General features: G+C 40.6%; 1 protein-coding gene across 3 annotated transcripts in view; it reads right to left on the reverse strand.

The window, feature by feature from the left end:
- Nucleotides 1-1,860: 1,860 nt before the first annotated feature.
- The window catches only part of MAL2 (mal, T cell differentiation protein 2), a 70,032-nt gene continuing 47,931 nt past the window's right edge, over nucleotides 1,861-23,961 (reverse strand). For 2 of the 3 annotated variants that reach the window (XM_084864985.1, XM_084864986.1), the window contains 3 exons: nucleotides 11,022-11,192; nucleotides 6,822-6,977; nucleotides 1,861-4,131 (listed from right to left, as the gene is read on the reverse strand). In XM_084864985.1, coding sequence (XP_084721111.1) covers nucleotides 4,060-4,131; nucleotides 6,822-6,977; nucleotides 11,022-11,192 — 399 coding nt within the window. In that variant the 3' untranslated portion in view covers nucleotides 1,861-4,059. The remainder of the gene's footprint in view (nucleotides 4,132-6,821; nucleotides 6,978-11,021; nucleotides 11,193-23,961) is intronic. The other variant, XR_014793241.1, reaches the window with a different exon arrangement.

Genomic DNA, 23,961 nt, shown 5'->3' on the forward strand with positions numbered 1-23,961 from the left:
CTCAACATTGAAAATTGAGTGGTTCAATAAAACCAGATTTATTGGGGCTAATGTCTGTGTTACCAGAGCAAAGCAAAGCAAAGGCTCCCCTACCCTTTGGAGGGAAGTCATTGGTTAATTCTTGGGTAATTTGGTCAAAATAACAGTGACAAAAACAATGGCAGGAGCAGTTTCTGCTTCAATTCTTATTACTCAGTAAAACCAGAGCCCTTTTTCCAGACTGGAGGAAAAAAACTGACCTAGAAATGAAGGAACTTGCTTCAAATCTCAGTCAAAATATGAAACAAATTCCACTTGGCTCCAAACTGTCTTCTTTCCATGGCACCACCCGACCACGCCAGGTGTGAGAATGTGACTTTCATCAAGTAGAAGGTTCACTAAAATATGCAGCACTTTAAGGCATTTTTGATCATTGCATGAAATGCACAATGATCTTAAGTATGTGTTGTAATAATTCACTCACCGCCAAGGTTTGAAGTGAAAGCACAGTGCCCAACCTCAGAAGGGACAGCCAAAGTTTGCAAAGGGAGCCCAGTGAGTATTTTCCAAAATTGCATTATGATTTAACAGTGAAATATATTGAAAGGTGTTGAAAAGATGACTTTTAATTGTAACAGAGTGTTTCAAGGACATAAAAGGCTCTGATGTTTTTAGGTCTCCCTCTCACCCTAATGGAAACAGGTTTTGTGATTACAATTATTGCTACCTAGGCTTTTTTATAGTCAGGTGTTGGCTAGTGCCTTAAAAGGGGCCATTGCTCTCAGCTTAGAAAGCATGCTGCATGTGGCCTTAAACTTGTGTTACATGTTACCCTGAGGAAAGAGACTCAAGAGTTTATCATATTGAAATGGAAAATCTTTCTGAAGTCTCCCATACTTGAGCAGCTGCTTCCCAAGTATGTAAAATGTACTTAGATTGCCCTCTCCTGGTTGAATGGAAGAATAGCTAAAAGTAATAAACATGGTTTTTTGTTTTTTGTTTTTTGTTTTGTTTTGTTTTTTTTTTTTTACATTGCATGCTCTTGGCCATTCTGAATTTAATAAAAATGGAAATTATCAAGTGACCAAAACAGAAAAACAGCTGAATTCATGTTACATCTGATAAAAAAAGAATATTATATCCCAAAGAAGCTGCAAAATGTAACTAGCACATTATATCCCAAAGAAGCTGCAAAATGTAACTAGCACTTATTTTTGGCAGGAACCAGAGGAGTACCAATGGGACTGGATTTTAAGAACACCTGATCAAGCAACGGACATAAGACTGGATGAGGAAGAATTTTCTTACCCCCAGCCAGATGGTGCATACTTCTAATTGAACTGCGAAGGAACACAATGGAAGAAGGTGAGTTCTTGGTTATGATTTTTTTTAAAAAGGCCTAAAAGATGACATCTACCATACATGATTGTTACAAAACATTCCTTGGGGAAAGGGTGGGACAGGAAAGGGGGAAGGGTCATGTGTGAAATCTGGGAAAACTGAGGACTATATAGTCATTAAGCCTGGACTTTGGAGCCAAGATGCTGGGGTTTAAAACCCAGCTTTCCCACTTGCTAGATACATGACCCTGGATGTTGGTTAAGATCTATGTTTTACTTCTAGCCATCTTTAAAATGAGATAGATGACAGTACAGACCCCATAGAGTAGCCATGATGGGGATTAAATGATAATATTAGAAAAAGATTGCTTAGAACACTACCAGGAATTATATTAAGCATTATATAAGTGCTTTTAAAATAAAATAGAGTACAGATAGAAACTTCCTTTATAATATTACTTCCAAAGACATACCTTTATTAAAGCAAAAAGATTAACTGAATTTCAAAGTGAATTGAATAAAAAAATAGAAGACCAAGAGAGATTATCAAATGAATACTTTATTAGCATCATAACACTTATAAATTTCTTTTCATCATGGAGTTACCAGATTTTAAAACCAACCAGCACTTTCTCATTTTTAGAGCTAAGCTCTAGAAAGAAATTGTCAAATGCCATAATTTTTGTTCAAGTGCTTTGCTACACAAGTCAAGAACACAATCTGCAAATCTAAGTTTTCACAGTTAGATGAGTTTTAGGCTTGGTTCTTCATGATTGAGAAGCAATCCATTTACAAAGTGCCATCAAGCAGTTTCGTGAAATCATTTAAGTTAATGCCACCAAGCACGGACCTGTTATACTCTGGAAGATAAAAATCTCACAACTAAACCTAGTAGACTAATTCAACAATTCAGACCAGGGTGGACTATATATCTTTATGGCACATTTATGACTTAGTAATATACAATTCACAATACAGGTGTGTGTGGTATGGCGCTAGAAAAACCAAGGAAGTCAGATATTATAGAACAGATACAGCATGAGTATAAAGTCCTATGACTGATACCCTTTTGCCACCTATTGAAACATGTCTTTTATCACATCACAAAAGGATTCTAATAAGATTCCTAGGGGATTAGGACACAGACAGTGTTTGATCATTGATCACGCTACTCCATGAAAACTAATAGCTCAATTTATCCATGGCACTCGTACGGGGTAATTCAGCCACAAAAAGCAAAAGGTTGAAAGTGCAGAACAATCCCAAAGTCCTCTTTCCCCAGAGATAGCCCTCTCTGGGCAAGAGAGGAGGACCTTGTTTGAAGAGAGTGGAGGGCAGAGGAGGGCGGTGGGGGCAAGCAGGGCCTGCCTTCGCCCACTCAAGCCATTGGCACCTTTCCACAAGCAGGGGCTCTGCAGGTGGGCTACACCACTTTCCTGTGCATTTCCACCAGACACGGGTTTTGTGGCCGCTGTTATTTTAAAATGGATTCTATGTATCTGTCACCAAGGCAGAAACAACACAGATCTCAGGGCTATTTTCCAAATATGTCAGAATCTACAACTTTAAGTTAACAGTTAATCTACTTCAGATTTAACTCAGAAAGCAATGTAAAACATATAAAAAGTTACCTCTTTGGAGAGCTCTATTTGGTAAAGCCTCACATGCCCACACACAAATATTCGTATATTCATGCACAGGGAAAACGGCTGTACTTGGAAGCATAAAGAAGTCCAAAGTAAGACACAGGTAGCTGGAAACCAATCCCAGTAGTTGGTTAATGGTCTTGTCTGGAGAGTTTTGCTCAGGTGTTAGGAGACCCTAAGTTTGATTAAGCAACTATTGTTCACTTCATAAATTATTTACTCCTATACTCAGGAAGCTACTTGAATTAGCTGGAGAAACTATTCGCCCCTTCAACGGTAAGTATTTGACCATTAACACTAAGGCAGTGTGATTACTGCATAAGGAGACTAAATAGTATAGTGGTTTCTCTAATTAGCTTTATACCTTTCGGGATCAGTTCAATAACATACAGGACATGTAACCAAGGTTTTACACCAGAGGTCAGAGAACTATAGCTGGCAGTCCACAGGCCTACTCCAGCCTGCTGCCTGCTTTTGTAAATAAAGTTTTATGGGAACCCTCATTCATTCACATACTATCTATGGCTGCTTTCATGTAGCAACAACAGAGGAGAGTAGTTGTGACAGAGAATCTATGGGCCACAAAGCCTAAAATATTTACCATTTGGGCTAAGATCTAAAAAGAAATTTTCAAAATGCCATAATTTTTGTTCAAATGCTTTGGGCCATGATAGAAAAAGGATGCCAATCTGCTTTACACTGAAAGAGTTCAGTGGGAAGCCTATTTGAAATGTAGGGTGTTTTTTTTAGGGAGTTCTAGTTACCTATCGAAATTAAGGTTCACATGACTTAGCAACTAAACAAAAGAGATACCCTTTTTTCATAAACAATATCTTTAAAAACAATTTTTTATATCCATAAAATATATAGGAATAGACTTATGTAAAATTAAAGGCCATTTCTCTGTTTATATCATAATGAAATTAAAATTCTATCTTTGAAATAAACCAAAACTGTACTTAGAATCTCTCTCCATTTACTAAACACACAGCTTTCGGACTATTATTATATCCGAAAAAAATGGCATCCAAACTGATGAGATGAATGAAGTAACAAATGATACTAACACACAGACAGTGCGCTTCTGAGGAGTGTCACGGTCGCCATCTTCGTAAGGCCAGACCCAGACTGCAACCATAACAAACTGTCGTCACAAAGGCAAAAATCTAAGAAAAAGAGGGGAAAAAAAATTCTCATCAGAGTTAGAACACTGACTTGAAGAAAACACTTGTTCTTACAATCATCTGAAGACTGACCAAACTAAAATACTTCCACACTTATAAAAGCCATTCCTATTCATCTCTTATTTTAATCCTCAACTGAGGTTATTTTTTCCATTGATCTTTCTGAGAGTGTAGAGGGGTTAGGGAGAAGGGAGAGAGAGAAACATCGATTGGTTGCCTCTGCATGCACCCCAACCAGGGCTGGGGATTGAACCTGCAACCCAGATATGTTCCCTTGACTAGGAATTGAACCCCTGACCCTTCAGTCCATTGGTCAATGCGCTAACCACTGAGAAATACCAATTAGGGCCATATTGATCTTATTGATTTGTACAGCTGTTTTATCTCTTTATACCATTAACCCTTCTTTTAAAGATTCTAGCCTCTTAATAATTTTCTCATTTGTAGACAGCCTTAGGTTGAGCATTTTTGCTCACATACTAGAATCAAGTATTTGTGATACCCCCAATATGGTATTCAAAAATTCATTATGAGGTGTCTATTCTATTCCTCACAGCCAAGGAAAGTGCAACTGTCAGGACATGGGGATGGAGCCAGTTATATCTCTGATACATCTCTAATCCAGACATTGCTGAATGAGAATGACCACTTTTGATATCTATTTTAGAGAACTGGAATTTTCCTCTCTTTAAGGTAAGTGAGGCTTTAAAATATAATGTCTCAAAGGAATAGATCATACATTTAAATATTAAAACTCAGAATACACTGGGACTTCAAGCACTTAAGAGGTTTGCTAAGGCAGCTTCATGTAGGGAGACAGAGAAAGGGAAGGATGACAGGGACAAAGTCACAGAACAGATTCACACTATGAAGAACATTGAAAACTGAGCTCTTAGGGAAAGGATATCAGTGAGAAGTTAGTGATATCCACCGCCAATCATCAAGTACTTCAGTGCCTATTATTCTTATGAAAGTAGGATTGAAAGTAGGATCGTAGAACAACTACAAAAAAAATCAATATGCAGTGACTTCACACATCCAAAGATATAATGAGAATTAGCCTGCACCATTGAAAAGGAGGGGATGGAAGTAGCAAAGGAAAATCTACTGGGAATAGATGGTTAATCGATGTCAATTCTGAGTCCCTGAACTTTGTGAAACTGTTAAAAATAGTGGTTTCCTAACTGTGATCTTTGGATCACACAGATCCTATGAAAGTACCTCAGATGAGGTGGATAGAGGTGGCTCTATGAGAAGGAAAGATGGGCATCTCTTTCCACACTTCAGCTAGGGCAGTGGCCGGCAAACCGTGACTCGCAAGCCACGGTTTGCCGACCACTGAGCTAGGGCATGTATGCTTTTACCTTCCACACTTACTGGGTTTTAAGTAAGATTTCATTAAGTAAAACAGTTATATTTCTCATAAAAGAAAGGATAATAATCAGTGACCAATAAGCCTTTCACAGCCACCTTCAGTCTAATTCACTGTCCACCATGAACAAACTCTGGCAATTGTAACAGAAACTTGGGACAGTAGGTCTTAGAATCATCAGACCTCTAGCCTTTGAAATTCAGACTCTAGACCTGTGCTGTCCAATAGCTCCTAGCTGCACGTGGCTAGTTAAATGTAAATTGTGTATCTGTCACCAAGTACAACCTCTTTATGCTTTTTATTATTTTTAATTAATATAATTATGAATAAGTAGCAACCGTATTATATAGTACACATATAGAACATTAGAAAGTTTTATTGGACAGCATAGCTCCAGACAGACCAATGTTCTTCATAGTGTGAATCTGTTCTGTGACTTTGTCCGTCATTCTTCCCTTTCTCTGTCTCCCTACATGAAGCTGCCTTAGCAAACCTCTTAAGTGCTCAAAGTGTCAAATTAAGTCCCAGTGAACTCTGAATTTTAAATGTATTATCTATTCCTTTGAGACATTATATTTAAACCCTCACTTTTCTTATTTCAATATACCTTAAAGAGAGTTGTACAAATGGGGAATTTGAACTGTTTGTATGTTTGTAATCAACCACTTGCTATACAGTTATATAACTTATCAAGAGATTTCAGGGAATAATTTAGATGCCTGTCACCTTAAACGACCAATGTCAATACAAAATGATAAACTCATTTAAGTATATGCATTTAGAAGAATAAAATAATTCAAAAAATGTCCCCATGGATGGTATTTCACCTCTATAGCATCTACGTGATAGCTAGCATATTTACCTCCCCACTCACCTGGACTTTCCTCACTGGCAGGAACTGTGCCTGATGCATCCCTGTCCTATCACCTGCCTGGTGGTAGGCTCTCAGTGAATTCGAATGAATTACAAATAGGTATTGAACACTGAAGAACAAATATCCCTTACCAGGTCTGAAGTTACAAGAAGTAAAAGGCACAATAATTCTTTCTACAAAGTAGACTTTGTTGTGTAAAGCCAACCACTGACTGCTCTAATCTTACATGAATGTCAACCTCTTTGTACTTCAGTTTCATCACCCACAACACTGAGGGAGTAACAGTACTTTGCTCATAGTATTGTACAAATAAATGGCTATTAATGCTAACAGATATTTTTTTAAAAAAACTGTGCCTGAGGAGTTACATGGAGACCTTGACAGTGGAAGGGAAGTGTGGGTAAGGTGTAGTCATCAAACACTTACTGTAGCTGCTACGTTTATGTTATATTGGTTATGACTCAGGAGCGGCTGCACGGCCATGGTTGTATTGCAGTGCAGATTGTGCAGGGAGGTGGCTGCTGCTTCCAGTAAAAAGGCTCCAAAGTAGAAGACGAACACTGTAAAATGGTAAGCAAAATCCTGAAAGAGGAGGGAAAGGAGAGATGTCTACAATTAAAAATAATAATTTTTTTTTTTTTCTGTTCCTTATTTCAATGATGAAGTTTAGGTTCAGGAAGATTAGAACATTGAATCAATCTTGAACTACATTGGCCATTTCTTTTGGCTGCTTTAGCAATGTGAAGCTATTAGAATCCAAATGAAAATCAACTGCCCCAATGTAACTGGTGCAGTGGCAAACCTTCTGGCCTATGGAGTTTTATAATAAAGTATATAATTTTTGTTTATACTAAGGTGCCATTGAGATCAATTATAATTAACATAAAAAGGAATAACATACGCTGTCCTTAAAATGTAATTAAAATGGCATTTAAGTTATAGTTATTATATAATAAGATCTATTGCTGTAATATATTGGTTATATATGTATTTTATAATTAAGCATTTTATATTTTTAGCAATTATTTTATCAGATTGTAATACTATACATTAAAAGATAGAAAAGACCTGTGAAATCACAGAATTCAATAACATATCTCCCAACATTCTAAAAAAATCAAAATCATACTTTTACAAAAAGTACAAGAAATTTTCATATAAAACTCAACTGTTATTAAGCTATTACTCACATTAATGTAAAGTACAACTGTACTAAAATTCACATTCTTACCTGAATTAATAGATCAACACATTTCTTTGTATTTCTATTGAATTCCCAACACCAGATATTTTACATTCATTATAATTCATCCTTACAACCTCTATTATCTTCAGTTTATGCATAAGAAATTTCTTAATTAAAATTTTTTTTAATTAAGTGACAGTCTCAAAGCCACACAAAGATGAACTTGGGAGGGAGAACTCAAGCCCACATAGGTCTGTTTCCAGAGTCCACTTTTTATTTCACCATTTCTACCAACACTAGAAATCTTGGGGGAAAAATTCTACGGATATCTACCAAGCATACAAATTTAATCTCAAGATCAATAAAAGCTAGAGGCTATAAGTATTTTAGTTAATATGCTAAACAAATACTTCTAGAAAATTATCAAAATGCACGCTTGTGGGTTGGGGGGGGGGGAGCAATGGTAAGGTATGTGTACATATAATACCTTAATAAAAAAATGGAGAAAAAAAATGCACTCTTGTTTCTTTCATGACTGGTATATAGGCAACATTATCACAGGTGGGAACTATTTTTTTCAGCAATTAATGTCTAACAATTCTAGAATGTAGCAATTTAAAATTGTTACCGTCTGGTGAACACTATGATATGCATGGCTCAAAAACTTTCCTGGCTGAGAGAGTACAAAACCTATCAAAAGCGACCAGGTAGTCAAAAAGGCAGAATATGTTGAAAATCTCAAAAGAGGAGGGGAAAAAACCCAAAACCATTTCTAAAGATGGCAAGCATTTAAGTATGGACTAAGCAGCTAAAAACAGACTAGACAAATCACAGGATAACCTTTGTAGGTGACTTACAGAACAGACTGGTGTAGGTCTTTATAATTTCTTATGGAAACCTAATAAATTAAAAAGGGTATGAATGGTTGTATTCAATACCAATGATAAAGAAATATGAACAAAATGGAAAGGGATGGTATGAACATATGTCTAATAAAATCAGGAGTGTTACTGGAAAAATATTTAAACATTGATGAGGTATGTGCTTTGAACAATTAAAAAGAATGCTGGGCCCTGCAGATCCTGGAGAGTCAGTACTTACCCAATAATTAACACATTAGTTGCTGGGCTGGTAGCAGGTCCAGGACGGTCCAAGAGGATGGGCTTGGGTGATGAAGGTCACAACCATTGGGAAAAGGCAGTAGGTTGTGGCAATGACTGTATTAACTAGTACCAAAGCAACGGTAGGGCTATCCTGGTACACACCGGTCGAATACCATCCCTGAGCCTGACACTACAATAGCGTGGTGATGCTTACCAATATTGGGGACTTTATTCGTACATATCATGGGAAAGCCAGGCATTTAGAAAGAGATTAAGCATCTACCTGTTACTTAAATAGGGTCCTTTGATCTTCATCACTTGACCAATTACTAGAAATATTTTCTCATTAATGAGAAATTAAAGCAAAAAGGTCAGAACACATGGCACCAGCAACCCAAGAAACTCAAGGACTCTCAGAGATTTCTGGTGCAAGCCTCAGCATGTCTGAGGAATGACGATTACTGATCTCTTCCTAGGAACCAGACACAAAGCGGACCACTTTGTAATATAGTACATTAATTCCGTGGTTCCTTCATAGCATCTGGTGAGGTAGGAATGATTATTACCATTTTATAGAGGAAGAAAATGAAATTTATAGAGGTTCACTATTTTGCCTGAGGGTACACACTTATCAAGCGAACCAGATCTAACCTCAAACGAAGCCAGTGTGTGGCTGTCCCTGCTGCCACACACCCCCCTTAACCCCCCAGCTTTGCACTAACCCCCGCCCTTTGGTTGAAGGTAGGCAGCCTCATTCACTAGACTTCACTGTTGATAACACTTGGGATGACAGCCCTCCTAATACTCTACAGGTAAGAACAAATAATTTCCCTCTAACTCCTGTCCTAAAGCTGCTGAGTAAAAAATGCTGCTATCCTTGAAAGGAACACATATAACACCAGTCTACAGTCCTGACTTATGTGTCTAAACACCCTTGTGGGATGGAAACCAAAGGAGGGGAGGGGATTCATCATGAACTTTCTGAGAGCATGTCCACCATGGATTGAAATTCATGCTCCACTGGGCCATTCTGAGAGAATGAATAACCACAAGCATGAAAGAGAACCCCGTGTTACAAAAAAAAAAAAAAAAGGGAAATATGTTGATCCAACTTAATGGTGTCATAATGTTAAGAATTGTGCTGGTTGCAAATTCATTTCTTAACAATTCTTGATCTTTTAGCACAGGAATAAAAAATGCAGGCAATATTTCATTTTGTTGTACTTTTGTCTTATGCTTCTCAGGTGCCATGCTTTTTACAAACAAGATTGTGGCAACCCTGAGTTGAGTATTTTTGCACTATTTGGCACTGCATTTGTTCACTTCATGTCTCTCTGTCACAGTGTGGTAATTCTCACAATATTTCAAACGCTCTCATTATTATATTCATTATGCAGAGAGAGAAACACTGATTGGCTGCCTCGTGCATGCCCCTTTATGCTGAATCTAGCCTGCAACAGAGATATGTGTTCTGACTGAGAACTGAACCAGCAACCTTTCTGTGCACTGGACGATGCCCAACCAGCTGAGCCACATCCACCAGGGCAAAATCAGTAATTTTGGATATTACTAGTACTATTGTCTTAGTTTTGGGGTGCCATAAACTGCATCCATATAAGATGGCAGACTTAATAAATGGTTGTATGCTCTGCTCTGGATGTACATCGCTCTCTCCCTATCCTCTGGCCTCCCTTTTCCATGAGACACAAGAATATTAAAATTAGGCCAATTAAAAACCCTCATATTTTTAATCAATGAAGTATTTTTTCAATTAAGGGCACATACATTCTTTTGTTAGCCATAATACTACTGCACACTAAGTAGTGTGAATATAACTTTTGTATGCACTGGGGAAACCCAACATTTGTGTGACTGGCTTTGTTGCAATACCCATTTTATGGCAGTGGTCTGGACCCGAACCTGCAACATCTCCCAGCTATGCCTATAAATACAAAACATCACCCTTCTTTCCCCCCTAATATATAGCTGCTTGTTTTCTGAAAAGAATGTATGTCTTTAATATCGGAAACAGATATCAGTGGAAAACTTAAAGCTATTTGTCACAGGACCTGTCAAAGGCATCTGTTCAATAACTACAATCCATTTATTTGTTGTGTGAACTGTGAGCAAAGGTCATCTAACTCATAAAGGAGCAACAGAAAGATCGCTCGGCTCTATCAGCAAAGGGATCTCTCAAGCTGGGCAATGAAGACGCTGCTGCTTGACCTTTTCTCTCCCACCAGCGGCAGCAGACAAAACAGAGATCAGGCATTTGGGGACAGAATGAGAGAGTTATGCTTCCCTCATTTCCCTGAAAAAGACTTAAAAATCCCTTACCAGGAAATTCCAGTTGGCATCGATCTGATTCACCATGCCAGAGAGGAACACGCCCAGGAAGAGGAGGGAAAGGGTAAAAGCCGTCACGGACACGAACATGACCCATCCTTGGAGTAGAGGTAGAGGAACATTGGAGGAAGCCACCAAAATCCAGACGAGTCCCCCGAACAGCTAAGGGTAAAAAGAAAAATGGCAGTAAGTTTGGGCAACAGAATAGAATGCACGTTCATCATTCCTACCATGACTCTTGCTTCTCCTCAGACCCCCACACACACTCCCGTATCCCCGCCGCATCCTCTCTTCTTTATCACGATGTGAGATGCCTTCCTCAGGTGCCAGCCCAGCGCTTTTATTCACAAGCCCAATCTGATGGCACACCTGTTTCTGCACCTGCCTGCATGGACTCTTGTCCTCAGCCTGCGAACAGCCCCTAAACAGATTTCCTTTGACCTGCTGCCTTTTTAACTCCTGTCTTCCTAAGTATTTCCCTTTTCAATAACTGTTTTTATAAATTCATCTTTGTCTCCACCTCTTCTAGCTGTTACTCTTCAAACCACTGGACAGTGGCTCTGCTCTCACCACGTCTCAGTGTTATCAGTAAAGATCAGCCATAACTTCCTAGCTCGTAACTTTTAATGGCCATGCTTCAGCCCTTATCAGGAAATTGCTGTTCATGTGAAATTATTGCCTATATAGAGAGTAAAAGTTTCAGCTGTCGTACATAATGGTAACCAATAAAATACACCATTACCTATTGAAACTCTCCTCTGTGCTGGGCAAGGAAATAGGTACTTTTTTATTTTATTTTTTTAAACATATTTCATTGATTTTTCACAGAGAGGAAGAGAGAGGGATAGAGAGTTAGAAACATCGATGAGAGAGAATCATCGATCAGCTGCCTTTTGCACACACACACACACACACACACACCCCTACTGGGGATGTGCCCGCAACCAAGCTACATGCCCTTGACCGGAATCGAATCCGGGACCTTTCAGTCCTCAGGCCGACGCTCTATCCATTAAGCCAAACCGGTTTCGGCGGACATAGGTACTTTAGATCAGTGGTCACTAACCAGTGGTCCGTGAGGTCTGAAAGGTTGGCGACAGCTGCTTTAGTCACAGATCTAATTTAATACATATCTATTGCCCATCAGGCGCTGTGCCAGGTTCTAGGAATAAATGGTAAACAAGCTACACTTGGTCTCCACCATCACAGAATTCACAGTCTCTTAATAGTAAAAAGCCAATTAAGCAAGTGATTAAAATGTTGCTTCATACAAGTCAAAACTGGGCAAATTGTGGCGTGTATTGCAGGTCCACACAATGAGGGCCCTAAATCCAGATGTGAAGAGTCAGAAAATACTTGCTGGAAGCAACAACCCAAAGAACGGGATGGGGGGAAAAGGAGGGTCAGGAGAAGGCTGATCCAGGGCAGGAGGTGAGTCCTGAGAGGACCTGGTGGGAGCTGAGAGAGAGCCTGGGGAGCTGGAGACCCAGCTGAAGGTCAGGCGAAGGCGTGAACCACACCCACGGGCCACGGGAAGCCACAGGTCATCTGGAGCAGGAACTAGCATGACCAGATTCACCTTCAGATGTTTCTCTCTGGCGTGACACAGACTGGAGAGGAAGGGATGGAGCTGGAGACAGCACAAGAGACTGTTATAATAACAGAGTGTAAACCAGACTCAGGCCCTGATTGCAGAGACGTGAATGGGTTAGACAAAATTTTAAAAAGTAGACAGGATGCTTATATTGGATCAGATGTGGGCATGACAGCAAAAGATCAGACACAGAAGATACTCAGCTTTCTGCCTTAGGCAACCAGGAATGAGAGAGAACACAGGGGAGAAATGGTTAGGGGCTGAAGATGGTAAGTTTCCTGAATCTAACAGCGGCGGTCTCCTCCACACTACCACAAAAGCCATGATGGCCAGGCATCCTTAGCAGGGCATGCCGGGCTCCTTAAGGATCTAACCTGCCGTTTACATCCTTGTCTCTTGTCCCTAAGCCTCTCACATTTTACACTATAGAAAAAACAAAACCCGCAGTCCAAAGATTAAGCTCTTTCATGTCTGAGCGGCCTGACCTATGCTGGCCAAGAATGCCACTCCCTCCCCCTCGTGTGCTTGAGAAACTCTCATTCACAGCTCATCTGGGATAGCTCATGATCCAAAAAGGCATTCGTTCCAGGGTCCCACCCATGCTCAGGAACCTCTGTTCTCTGGGCACGCTGGTTACTGTGAACGTGTTACACTGATGAGAAACACTGTAACTGAATGTCCTGGCTTCCAGTCCAGTCACATTATCAGACCTGCTTGGCAGCCATGTGTCTCCACATCTGAAGCCATTTATTAGTCTGCGGGATAATCCTCTCCTAACTGTCAGGCCTTGTGCTAGATTTGTAAACACAAAAATCTAGGCTATCTACCTGCCCTAAACACGAAGAGGCCACTGGGAACCACCCCCACCTCCACCTGTGGCCTCGCACACCCACAGATGACATCACAGAAGTATGAGTACCTGGCAGGCACAAGGCTCTTACATATTTGCTCAGTGAACAAATAAATGCCTAGTGGTCATAAAAGAACAGTGGGAGTTCTAGATATTAAAAACCAACAATCATCTATGTCTCGCTGCACAAGCCATTGAAAGTTAAAAACAAAAGCTTTAATTCAAGTTTAAAAAAAAAAAAAAAGGCCCAGTTATATAATTCATTACTACTTTGAAAAACATTTTGAAAAGCATAATAACTTATCACTTGAGCAATGACAAAGCACCAGCCTAATAAATTTCTAATTGTGGTGATATATCTTAAGTCCTACTATCAAATCAAGCATGAACAACCAACCCAGACAGTTTTATGAAGTAAATCTAAGTCATGAATATTAATGCATATTAAAAAATTTAACCACAACTTTATTAGTAAGCTATGAAAAGATACAGTGATCCCTGTAAAATATTTTCTACTCTTCATACTGGTTAATAAATATTTGATGGTGATAAGATCTTCAAATCTCTTGTTGGTTTTTTTGTGTTTTGTTTTTTTCCCCCTCAACCTTTTCTTTCTGGTAGCCTTTTCTTCCTCTTCCACTACAAATAACTCATGTTACTTTAAATACTATTTAAGGAATACATCATTACTAACTATCTATTAATTCATTTATTGAGAAGGTACAAATACCAAGCATAATCAAGAACAATGGGCCATTGTTTGTTAGGGGCAGGCAGACTCAAACAGATGGGCATAATTATACGATATAGGAACTGTGATAAATTGACACCACTGAAGAAAAGAGTATATGATCCCTTGGAACTAAACATAATATTTTGTAAAAATGGGCAGGACCTCAAACAGGGCAGCCTCAAATCTACTGCCAGGCATTACAGAAGGATAGTCCAGAAAAAAGAAAAAAAGAAAAAAAAAGGAGAAAAAAGGGCAGGGCTCTATCTACAGCAGCTCCAAACAAAGGAGAAATAGACACCAGTAACTCTGATTCAGAAGCAGATTGTGGAGCGAGCTATAAAAAGAGCTCCACACAGCGTGCTCCGGAGGCTGGAGAGGAATACGAGGGGAGGATTCTGGGCGGCAGGCGAGGAGGCAGGGTTAGAAGCAGGTTTTCCAGGCAAAGCAGGGCTTTGACAGGGGTTGCTAACGTGACACAAGGCACATGAATTGTTCTTGTCATACTCAAAATTACAGCCCTTCCCACACCTCAAAGGCTTGGAAAGGAAGTGCAGTGCCTACGTGAAAAGCACAGATTTAGCTACCCATCTGTGGTATGCGTGCTGATGGGCAGGTAGGGAGGAAGGCATATGAATAAGCAGAGACCACATCCCTCAGCCAGAGGTCCTGGGGAGTGCAGATTTAAGTCCTGCTCCCCACAGTAGCTTTGGAAGGGGGAGGATGGGCCAGAGGACATAATTAAGCCTGCTCTGGAGATCCTGCCTGCCTCGCTGTAACACTATCACACAGGCGTCACTAGGGCTTTGACACAATTATTTCTTCTCTTCCTCCTGGTGTCCTTTTGACAAAAGCTACATTTGCTCCAGAGCTTCCCAACCTGGTTCCCCCTTAAAAAGTTCTTTCAATCCCTCAGTGGGTAGAGCGTGGGCCTATGAACTGAAGAGTCCCAGGTTCAATTCCGATCAAGGGCACATGCCTGGGCTGTGGGCTCGATCCCCAGTGGGGAGCATGCAGGAGGCAGGCAATCCAAGATTCTCTCTCATTGATGTTTCGGTCTCTCCCTCTCCCTTACTCTCTCTGAAATCAATAAAAATATATTAAATAATAAAAAATAAATTCTTTCAAAGACATTACTAATGAACGACATATTCTCTTCATCTAATTCTAGGCACTGCCAAACTCAGAGTATTTACCAAGCACACGGTCACTGTCAGTATCCTGTTCAGTAGATGTCACTCTGGAGGAGCCTTGTTTTCAGAGATGAACAGCAGAGCACAACGTGGTTCCAATCTGAGGGACACCAGCTGATAAGAGTCGTGGCAACTGCAGGGAACACCCACTGCGAAGGGTGGGAGGCCACGTCGCCCATGCTGTTCTCATCTTGGATCCAGAACCACGTGCTGACTTCTTGTCTGTCACTGCCTTTCACTGCTCTTTGGTGTCCAAATTGTCTGACTGTGTAAAAACTCCCAAGTGTATCACATTTTTCAAAACTTGTTTTTTCCAGGTTTCCTGAGATATAACTGAATGCGGCGCTCACTATAGGTTAACGTATCTGGCATAACGATTTGACTTTGTGAAAGCTCACCATAGCAAGGGATCACCCATCCTCTCACACAGAATGCATCACATTCTGAAACTTCTCTCAGGAACTAAGTTGGGACGCATGACCCTGTGCCTCAAGCTCTAACTAAAAGACACCCCGACTCGCAAGTCATGCAAAGGCCAAGGTTTCCTAGAAGTAGCTGTCAGTCTTCCCTGTGGCTGTTTCCCTAACCTTCCGAGCTTCACTTTAGGTGCACCTGGACACACCCATAGTGCTCAATTACATTCTGAGTGCAGTTATTAAACTGCTACACATCCCAAAAAGAATGCTCTCCTTTGTGGCTTAGCATATACTTCTCACTTGAGTTTGGTGCCTGCAGACCAGAAGGATTAGACTTGGCTGCCACCTTTCCACAGGAAAACTGTGCAAGTACTCACTCATCCCCACACCACACTGACCTGAGCCCTCAGAGTTGGAGTTAAAATGTGTTTCCACTAGAAACTCTGGGCTGATAAAACACATGAGCCCCGGGGAAACTAAGGAATTGAGCAAGCAGTGACTCTTGTCATTTTGCCTGGAAGGACTACAGACTTCTCAATTTGTCTCCTATTTGGATGCCATTCTGATGTCTCCAAAGGATTCTCTTTTACAAAAATGCCCCCTTTCCTTTCAAAGGCAACTTATTTCCTAATAGCCTTCATTCATTCATTCATTCATTCATTCATTCATTGTTAATCCTCATCCGAGGACATTTTCTTCCATTAATGTTTCAGAGAGAATGAAAGGGAGGAGAAAAGGCAGAGAGAGAGAGAAATATCAATGCTAGATAGACACATCCATTGGTTTGCCTCCCACACAGGGTCAAGAATCCTAGAGCCTGCAATCAAGGTATATGCCCTTGACTGAATTCGAACCCATGACCCTTCAGTCTTCAGGCCAGCACTCAACCACTCAGCAAAACCAGCTAGGGCTCTAATAGCCTGCTTTTAAAGATGCCCTCCAATACCTTAGCTAATAATTTTCAGACCAATTTGACACCTTCATCATTGTACTCTTATTATTCATCAAGTAAACGGGCCAATTCCAACTCTGACCTATTTTCAGCCAATGTTTGGAATGAGAACAGGGTAAGGTAAGTGAATGTGAAGGTATAAAGGACTGTTCAACTGCCCTGAAGGAAAAATACTTCATTATTTAGGATGTTCTGTATATAACACATAACCCTCTCTTTCCAATTCTCTTACTACTTACATATTGGGTAGTTCATCACTTTATAGTAGTGAAAAATCAACAAACTAGCAAGCCTAGAGGGAAAAATATTATCTCCCAGTCTGGCTTATAGAGTTAGTTAGAGTAAGAGGGTGAAGCTAATGAGGCTGACAAAAATACTAGCATTTATGGAGCTTTTCTGTTCCAAGCAATACTGTGTTTTATTTGTACCAATTTAATCCTCACAAACACTGATAATTCCCATTCCCATTTTACAGATAAGTTAACTGAAATAGGGAGCCATTAATAACTTGCCCTAACTTACACAGTTAATAAATATTAGATCTGGGATTTGAACCTGGCAATTGGCTTCCAGAGCTTATGATCTCAATATTATGCTGTTCTGCCTCTCCCAAAGCTTAGCACTCATTTTAGAGCAGAGCTTCTATCCTTTTGCCATAAATTGGCTTGGTTGGGGGAGGAAGGGAGAAGGTTGATTCCCTGAAATGATATCAAAATGGGTAGATAAGTGCAGAGTAATTTTTGAGGACACAATCCACAACTTTCATCAAAATCACAAAGGGATCTGTAGTGCCCTCCAAAAATTCAGAAGACCTTATAGACTCAATAACCCCTCCTATTTTAATAGGTGCTTATTTATCGGGTACCTATAATGAAACAACATGGTTAAGGAACTGGTTAATATGTTCCACAATCGATCCCCTGGTAAACAGAGGGCCTACAATGAATTCCATTTAATACACAAATTGTATTCCAAGAGCTTTTTTTTTTTTCTTCCCAAACTGGGAACATATTTTAGTCAAAAGATACAATAACTGACAGATGTGTTTACAAGGTAGCCCATGAAAGTAAACTCATTCACAATGTGACTGCAGTCAAGTGGTAACAGAACTAGAGAACACAGCTGCCTACTTCTCTCTCCAAGTTCACCTGGTCCCTGCAATGCTACTTTCCCTGCCACCCTTTGTTTTGTGTTTGTATGTGGGTTTTTTTTTGTACTCTGGCCTGTTTCTTATCCCCTGCACACAGAGTCCATTACACTGGTCATGCTGCCATCAACATTTTGCTGGATAACTAAATTCAATGTATTCTAGAAAGATACAATGTCTTCCAGAAAAATTTCCATGGCTGGGTGCCATCCCTTGGTGCTGCCATGGTTACTGATGTGTGTATCCTCCAAGCTTACAACTACTGGTTTGAAATCCTGGGCACACGTGTGTGTTTCACTCACTGGATTGTGCAGCCAGAGTGGGTGATCTCACCTTAAGCTTCTTGGAACCTAGTGCTTTCTACAGAAGATGCTCCATTGCACTCGACTTGAAATGAATGGAAACCAATCAGCGTGTGTAACGAATGGCTCTAGAGGTAAATGCTCCAGAAGTGCAGGTGGGGATGCTAGGAACACACTGCTGTCTGAAGCCTAGCTCACCTCCTGGCACACGGTAGGTATTCAAAAATAGGCATGAATCGACTGAAGCTGAAGCATGTACCTCTCTATTTTCAAGTTATCATTGGCAACGCCAATCACCTGGTCTAAGACCTCAGAAGACTAGAGTGGAAAAGTTGGCACCTTTTGCTAGTTGAGTTCATGACACCTCCTTTTCAATCTTCTTCAGGCCCCAAATTTGTTCACTTTACCTATTCTACTGCAATTGCCATGGGAACTTGTGCTTTACTGCCCTCTCCCCCTTCCTGCTCTCCTTCATTAATCCCCAACTGTTCTCCCACCTTGCTGACTTTCATCCAAACTGGTCCTGGACTAGCCCTGGTACAGCTCTGAATTAGAGGTACAAGTGAGCAGGGGTTTTTTGCTTGTTTTAATCAGGGAAAGAAAAACAATATAAGTCTTGGGAAGCAGTGAGAAATCACATATATAGAAGAGGCCTACGTACAAAATAGCCTAATGCAAAAGAGGTTTTGCTTTTCAGATTTACATTGGAAAGCTTTAGAAATATGTTTGAGGATGTTATAAAGAATTATCCTTTCATCCTCCCCATGTGACCCAAACATTCATTTTGGTTTCTCAAATAGGTGATGTTCACCTTGTAATGGAAAGCACATACTATACAGGAGAATTATGTTCTGGCTCCTTTTTATTTTTATTTAAAAATTCCCTTGATATTTAAAATCCTCTTTTCGTGTTTGCTGGTAACAAGTTATCCCCAAGGTTAAAAATGTTCATCATGCATGCCAGGGCCCTTATGTCAGCAAGAACTGTGCAAAGCATACCTCTTTCCTGCCTTTTTATCTCCCTCCTTTCTGAAAACTATTATACGAAAGTTAAGGATGTCATATATGGTGCCTATGAAAGGACATAGCCCTTTTCATATAAAATAGGACACAGGAAATCAGGTCAAACTCCAAATTCCTGGAAAAGAATCAGGACATTTGAAGAATTGGACAGGACTGAAGAGGGCTGCCCTTCTCCACTCCAACCAATTTCTCTAGGATATTCCCACACACTGTGCAGTTTGCCCTACAGAACAATCAAGGCCTGTTTGTTAAGTCCTGCAGGTGCTCGGTATTGGTACACCAGCCTGGTCCTTTATCACTCCAGTCTTTTCTATTCATCCATATCAGTGAGCAGATAAGCCATGTCCATGGCACCTACTACCAGGTACAACATTTCTATAGAGCTCTACAGAACAGATCTCCTCTCCTTGACCTTTTATATGGGAGCTCAAGGTCAAGGTTTTCCACAACTTGGTTTAAAGTTTTCCATACTTCAGTTTGTCACGTTTCTTACTGTGCTGCCATTCAGGGCCAATGACTGCTGAAAGCAATCCCTGGCAGTTTATTTCTGTATGAAGTTTTAAAGACTCCTTTTCATAGGGATGAAGATGTGTAACTCAGAGGCAAAGGAAAAGTCTTACCTATAGAGTGAAATCCATTTTAGAAAGGGCTAGTCCCTCTTCACTCCTGCAAACACACAATTTCCCTTTGAAACCAAAAACCTATTTTCTAGGCAAGAAAGAAAACTATATGCATCTAAACACTCATGTTAGTCCAATTAAAGTCAAAGCTTGAGGTTGAAGAGAACCTGAAATCCCATCCACAGATTTATCTGCATGAAGACACACATCAGCTCCACAGCTCCTCCCTCCCATCATCCTTTCATTAACATTTGCTCCTCGCCGCCCCCAATAATTTCTCTGAGTGACAGTTTACAGTTTGGTGTAATATCACTTCAGGACATGTCAAACATCACATACTTGCTAGATAGACCTCCTAACCCTAACATCTCTCTCTTCTCTGCTTCTTTCCATTGTCCTACTTCAGGGTCTCGTCATCCTTCATCCAAATCACTGCCATCAACCCCTCTCCTGACCTCACAAACTTCGATCTCCCTCCTTTCTAACCAAACCTCACCACACAAAGATGTCTAAGACACAGGCTTGATCAGGTCTACCCCTGCCCTCCAGCAGCTCCCCATCACGGACAGAATACCTTCTCTGCCTTGGCCTCTCATTTCTCAGCAAATCAACAATGTGAACCTTATCTGCTCTTTTCCCTTCCTTTCCTGCCACCTTCCCATCAGTCATGTATTAATAAAAACAGACAGAAAATCCTAACCATTGCCAGAACTTTCATACCATGGCCTTTCTTACCTCTGGGGTTTGCTCATGCCCTTTCTCCCTGGAAAGCTCTTCCCTGCTTTTTCTATCGAAGGCCTACACTTCATTTAAGGCTAAACTCAAAGGATACCATCCCATGAAAGCCTGCCTCTGCAGTGGCCACATATTCTCAACCCTGTTTACCAATTGTGCTTTTCATAACCCACTTTTATCACTTCAAACACAGCACTGTATTTCTTCCTTGACTTTATACTTCACTGTACAGGAATGTCTTTTCTGGGCAGGAGCTATGTTAATCATCCTATTCCTGGAGCATGAAATAAGGCCTGATGCATACCAGGATCCTTAATTATTTGTTGAATAAATAAAAATTATTGTGGCATCCAAAAACACTACAGTTAGAAGCATGTGAATAAGAGTCCTAAAGTATTTCCCATAAAGAGAAATGTTAATGAATATCTCAGGGAATGTAGATGGTTCTCTAAACATGGAAACTGTAAAACACTGAATTCAATAATGACCTTTGTTCTTTTTGTGTTTAAAACTGTTACCTTTGTTCTTTCCTGTACATTATACAAGGTGAGCTATTTGAGTACCGAGACCTGAAATATCGTTCAGACAATTGTCACAGATGCTCTAATGTCATTTTCGTATAAGGAGACCAGCCAGGGAAATGTTTCTCTGTACTTCACTTCCCAAGCTCACACCTTTCTTCCCGGAATGGTAGGTATTTCTATAGATATCCTCTTAACCAGGTTCTAAGCTCTTTGAGGTGAGGAGGGCTTAGTCACCTGTGCTCCTGGAAAAGTGCATTGCGCACAGCAGTTAACCAATAAACGCCTGACGAGAAACACCTAGCTCAGGAAACACAGAGAGATTTAAAAGTGATAACTTTTGAAGGTGGTGTTTTTCGTTCTAAACTACCATGTTTCCCCGAAAATAAGACATCCTCTGAAAATAAGACCTACTTACAGGTTTCCTTCTGAGTGAAATATAAGGCCTCCCCCGAAAATAAGGCCCCCCTAGGCTAAACATGAGAGATTTGGTCCACTGATTCTGAAAGAAATGGAGTCACAAGAAATTCACCAGGAAATTCAGGAATTGGATTGTTATGATGATGTTCCAGAAGATGATGACATGATTGTCATTGAATAAATGAGTAAATTCTTGATACTGTAGGATTCACATTTGTCTGGTTTGTGTTGACAACTACCATACTACTGTATACAGGTAATAAATTTCCTTTATTTTCTTCCCTTTTTTTTTGTTAAATATATTTTATTGATTTTTTACAGAGAGGAAGAGAGAGGGATAGTTAGAAACATCGATAAGAGAGAATCATCGATCAGCTGCCTCTTGCACACCCCCTACTGGGGATGTGCCCGCAACCAAGGTACATGCCCTTGACCTGAATCAAACCCGGGACCCTTCAGTCCGCAGGCCGACGCTCTATCCACTGAGCCAAACCGGTTTCGGCAAATTTCCTTTATTTTCATTTAACAATAAATGTGTACCGCATTCTTCTTCATGGAAAAATAAGACATCTCCTGAAAATAAGACCTAGCGCATCTTTGGGAGCAAAAATTAAGACACTGTCTTATTTTTGGGGAAACAGGGTAAAATGCTTTACTTTGCAAAACCAACTTAGTATAAAGCACTTTATGGCAAGCATGCATTGGTCAATGTAGCTGAGTACAAAAACGAGGGGCTGACCACCCCATGCAGGTGAGGTTGCAGAATTCTCTGCCCATGAAGCTAGCACTATAAGTTGCTTTACTCAGTGGTGCTATGCAGGCACTGCTTTTATTTTATTTTATTTTATTTTATTTTATTTTATTTTATTGATTTTCAGAGGGAGAGGATGGGAGAGAAAGAGAAACATGAATGCAAGAGAGAAACATCTATCAGCTGCCTCCTACATGCCCCCTACCAGGGATCAAACCTGCAACCTGGGCATATGCCCTGACCAGAAATTGAACCCGCAACCTTTCAGTGCGTAGGATGGCGCCCTGCCAACTGAGCCACACAGGCCAGGGCAGGTGGGCACTATTCATATCTTCTGAAAGATCTCCCAACAGGTGGCTTCCACCTGAGAGATTGTGAATAGAATGCAGTAAGGGAGATCGGGATTGAATTCTTTGAAAAAAGTTACCGGTTAGTGTGAGGACTGAACTCCAAGATTGTGGTTTCATTAGTTTAGCAATGCTGTTTTCACGTGTGAAGTTTCAGATAGCAATAGGACAGAAATTACCACAGACAAATTCGAAAAGAAGGTTAAAATTAAGAAGAGATGTGGAGACATCCAGAAACATCTAAAAATGCTAAAACAATCAGTCCCTAGAAAGGAGATTACCTACAGCTGTGGTAGGCAAACTGCGGCTCAGGAGCCACATGCGGCTCTTTGGCCCCTTGAGTGTGGCTCTTCCACAAAATACCACGGCCTGGGCGAGTCTATTTTTGAAGAAGTGGCGTTAGAAGAAGTTTAAGTTTAAAAAATTTGGCTCTCAAAAGAAATTTCAATCGTTGTACTGTTAATATTTGGCACTGTTGACTAATTAATGAGTTTGCCAACCACTGAGCTAGGGTTTAGAGCTGCTTCTGGCAAATCTCATATTTAACTAACAGGGTGAGGAATTTGTGAAGAGGAGCCTCCTCAGGTGGAGCCCCTGAATCAGAAAACTGAGCGGGAAATGGAGAAAGCAGGGACCAAGGGTGCTTCAAAAGTTTAGTTAGCTCCTATCTGTGCATCTGCTCGGGGTGGGCCTCTGAGATAGAGGACTACCCAGGCGGCCTCCGCTGCTGCTCTCTGAAAGCATGGAAGCCAGGATCTCCAAATGGTGCGGGTGGATGAGCATCAAGGAGCCAAGGTTTGGCTCCAGTGCAGTCTCTTGTTTATCTAAAGTCACTGGTTTCATTGGACTATTATGGTCCTTTTACTTTTGAGGGGCGTAGGATGGGGAGGAGAGAGGTTGATAATTCAAGCAAAAGAGGTAATGGAGGCCTTAGATTTAAAACTATGAAGATGTTTGGCCACAGTGAAAGTAAACTGAAATGGCTTTTGGAAGGGATTCTGTTCTAGCTAGGTAAGAGTCTCAGGTGTGTTTTGGGGGAAGAAGCCAGTGGAAATGAAGAGATTAGAGGAATGAACTGAATACCTCACTGTCCCTCCTAGGATGGTGAGTGGTAGAAATCCTAGCAGAGAGAACGCTCATCTGTAAGAGGGGGCTGACTTGTCCACAGAAATCCCCGAAAGGCCCCCTTCAGAGGTTCCCAGCTAGGACTGTACATCAGAACCTCTGGGAGCTTTTAAAAAAAAAACCTAGCGGACTGCAGGTGCTCCCCCCAGAGATTCTGATTTAATTAACCTAGGCTGGCAACAGTATTTTAGAAGCTGCCCAAGTAA

This window comes from Pipistrellus hanaki (genome assembly GCF_964339955.1).
Source record: "Pipistrellus hanaki genome assembly, chromosome: 17".
Lineage (NCBI taxonomy): Eukaryota > Metazoa > Chordata > Mammalia > Chiroptera > Vespertilionidae > Pipistrellus > Pipistrellus hanaki.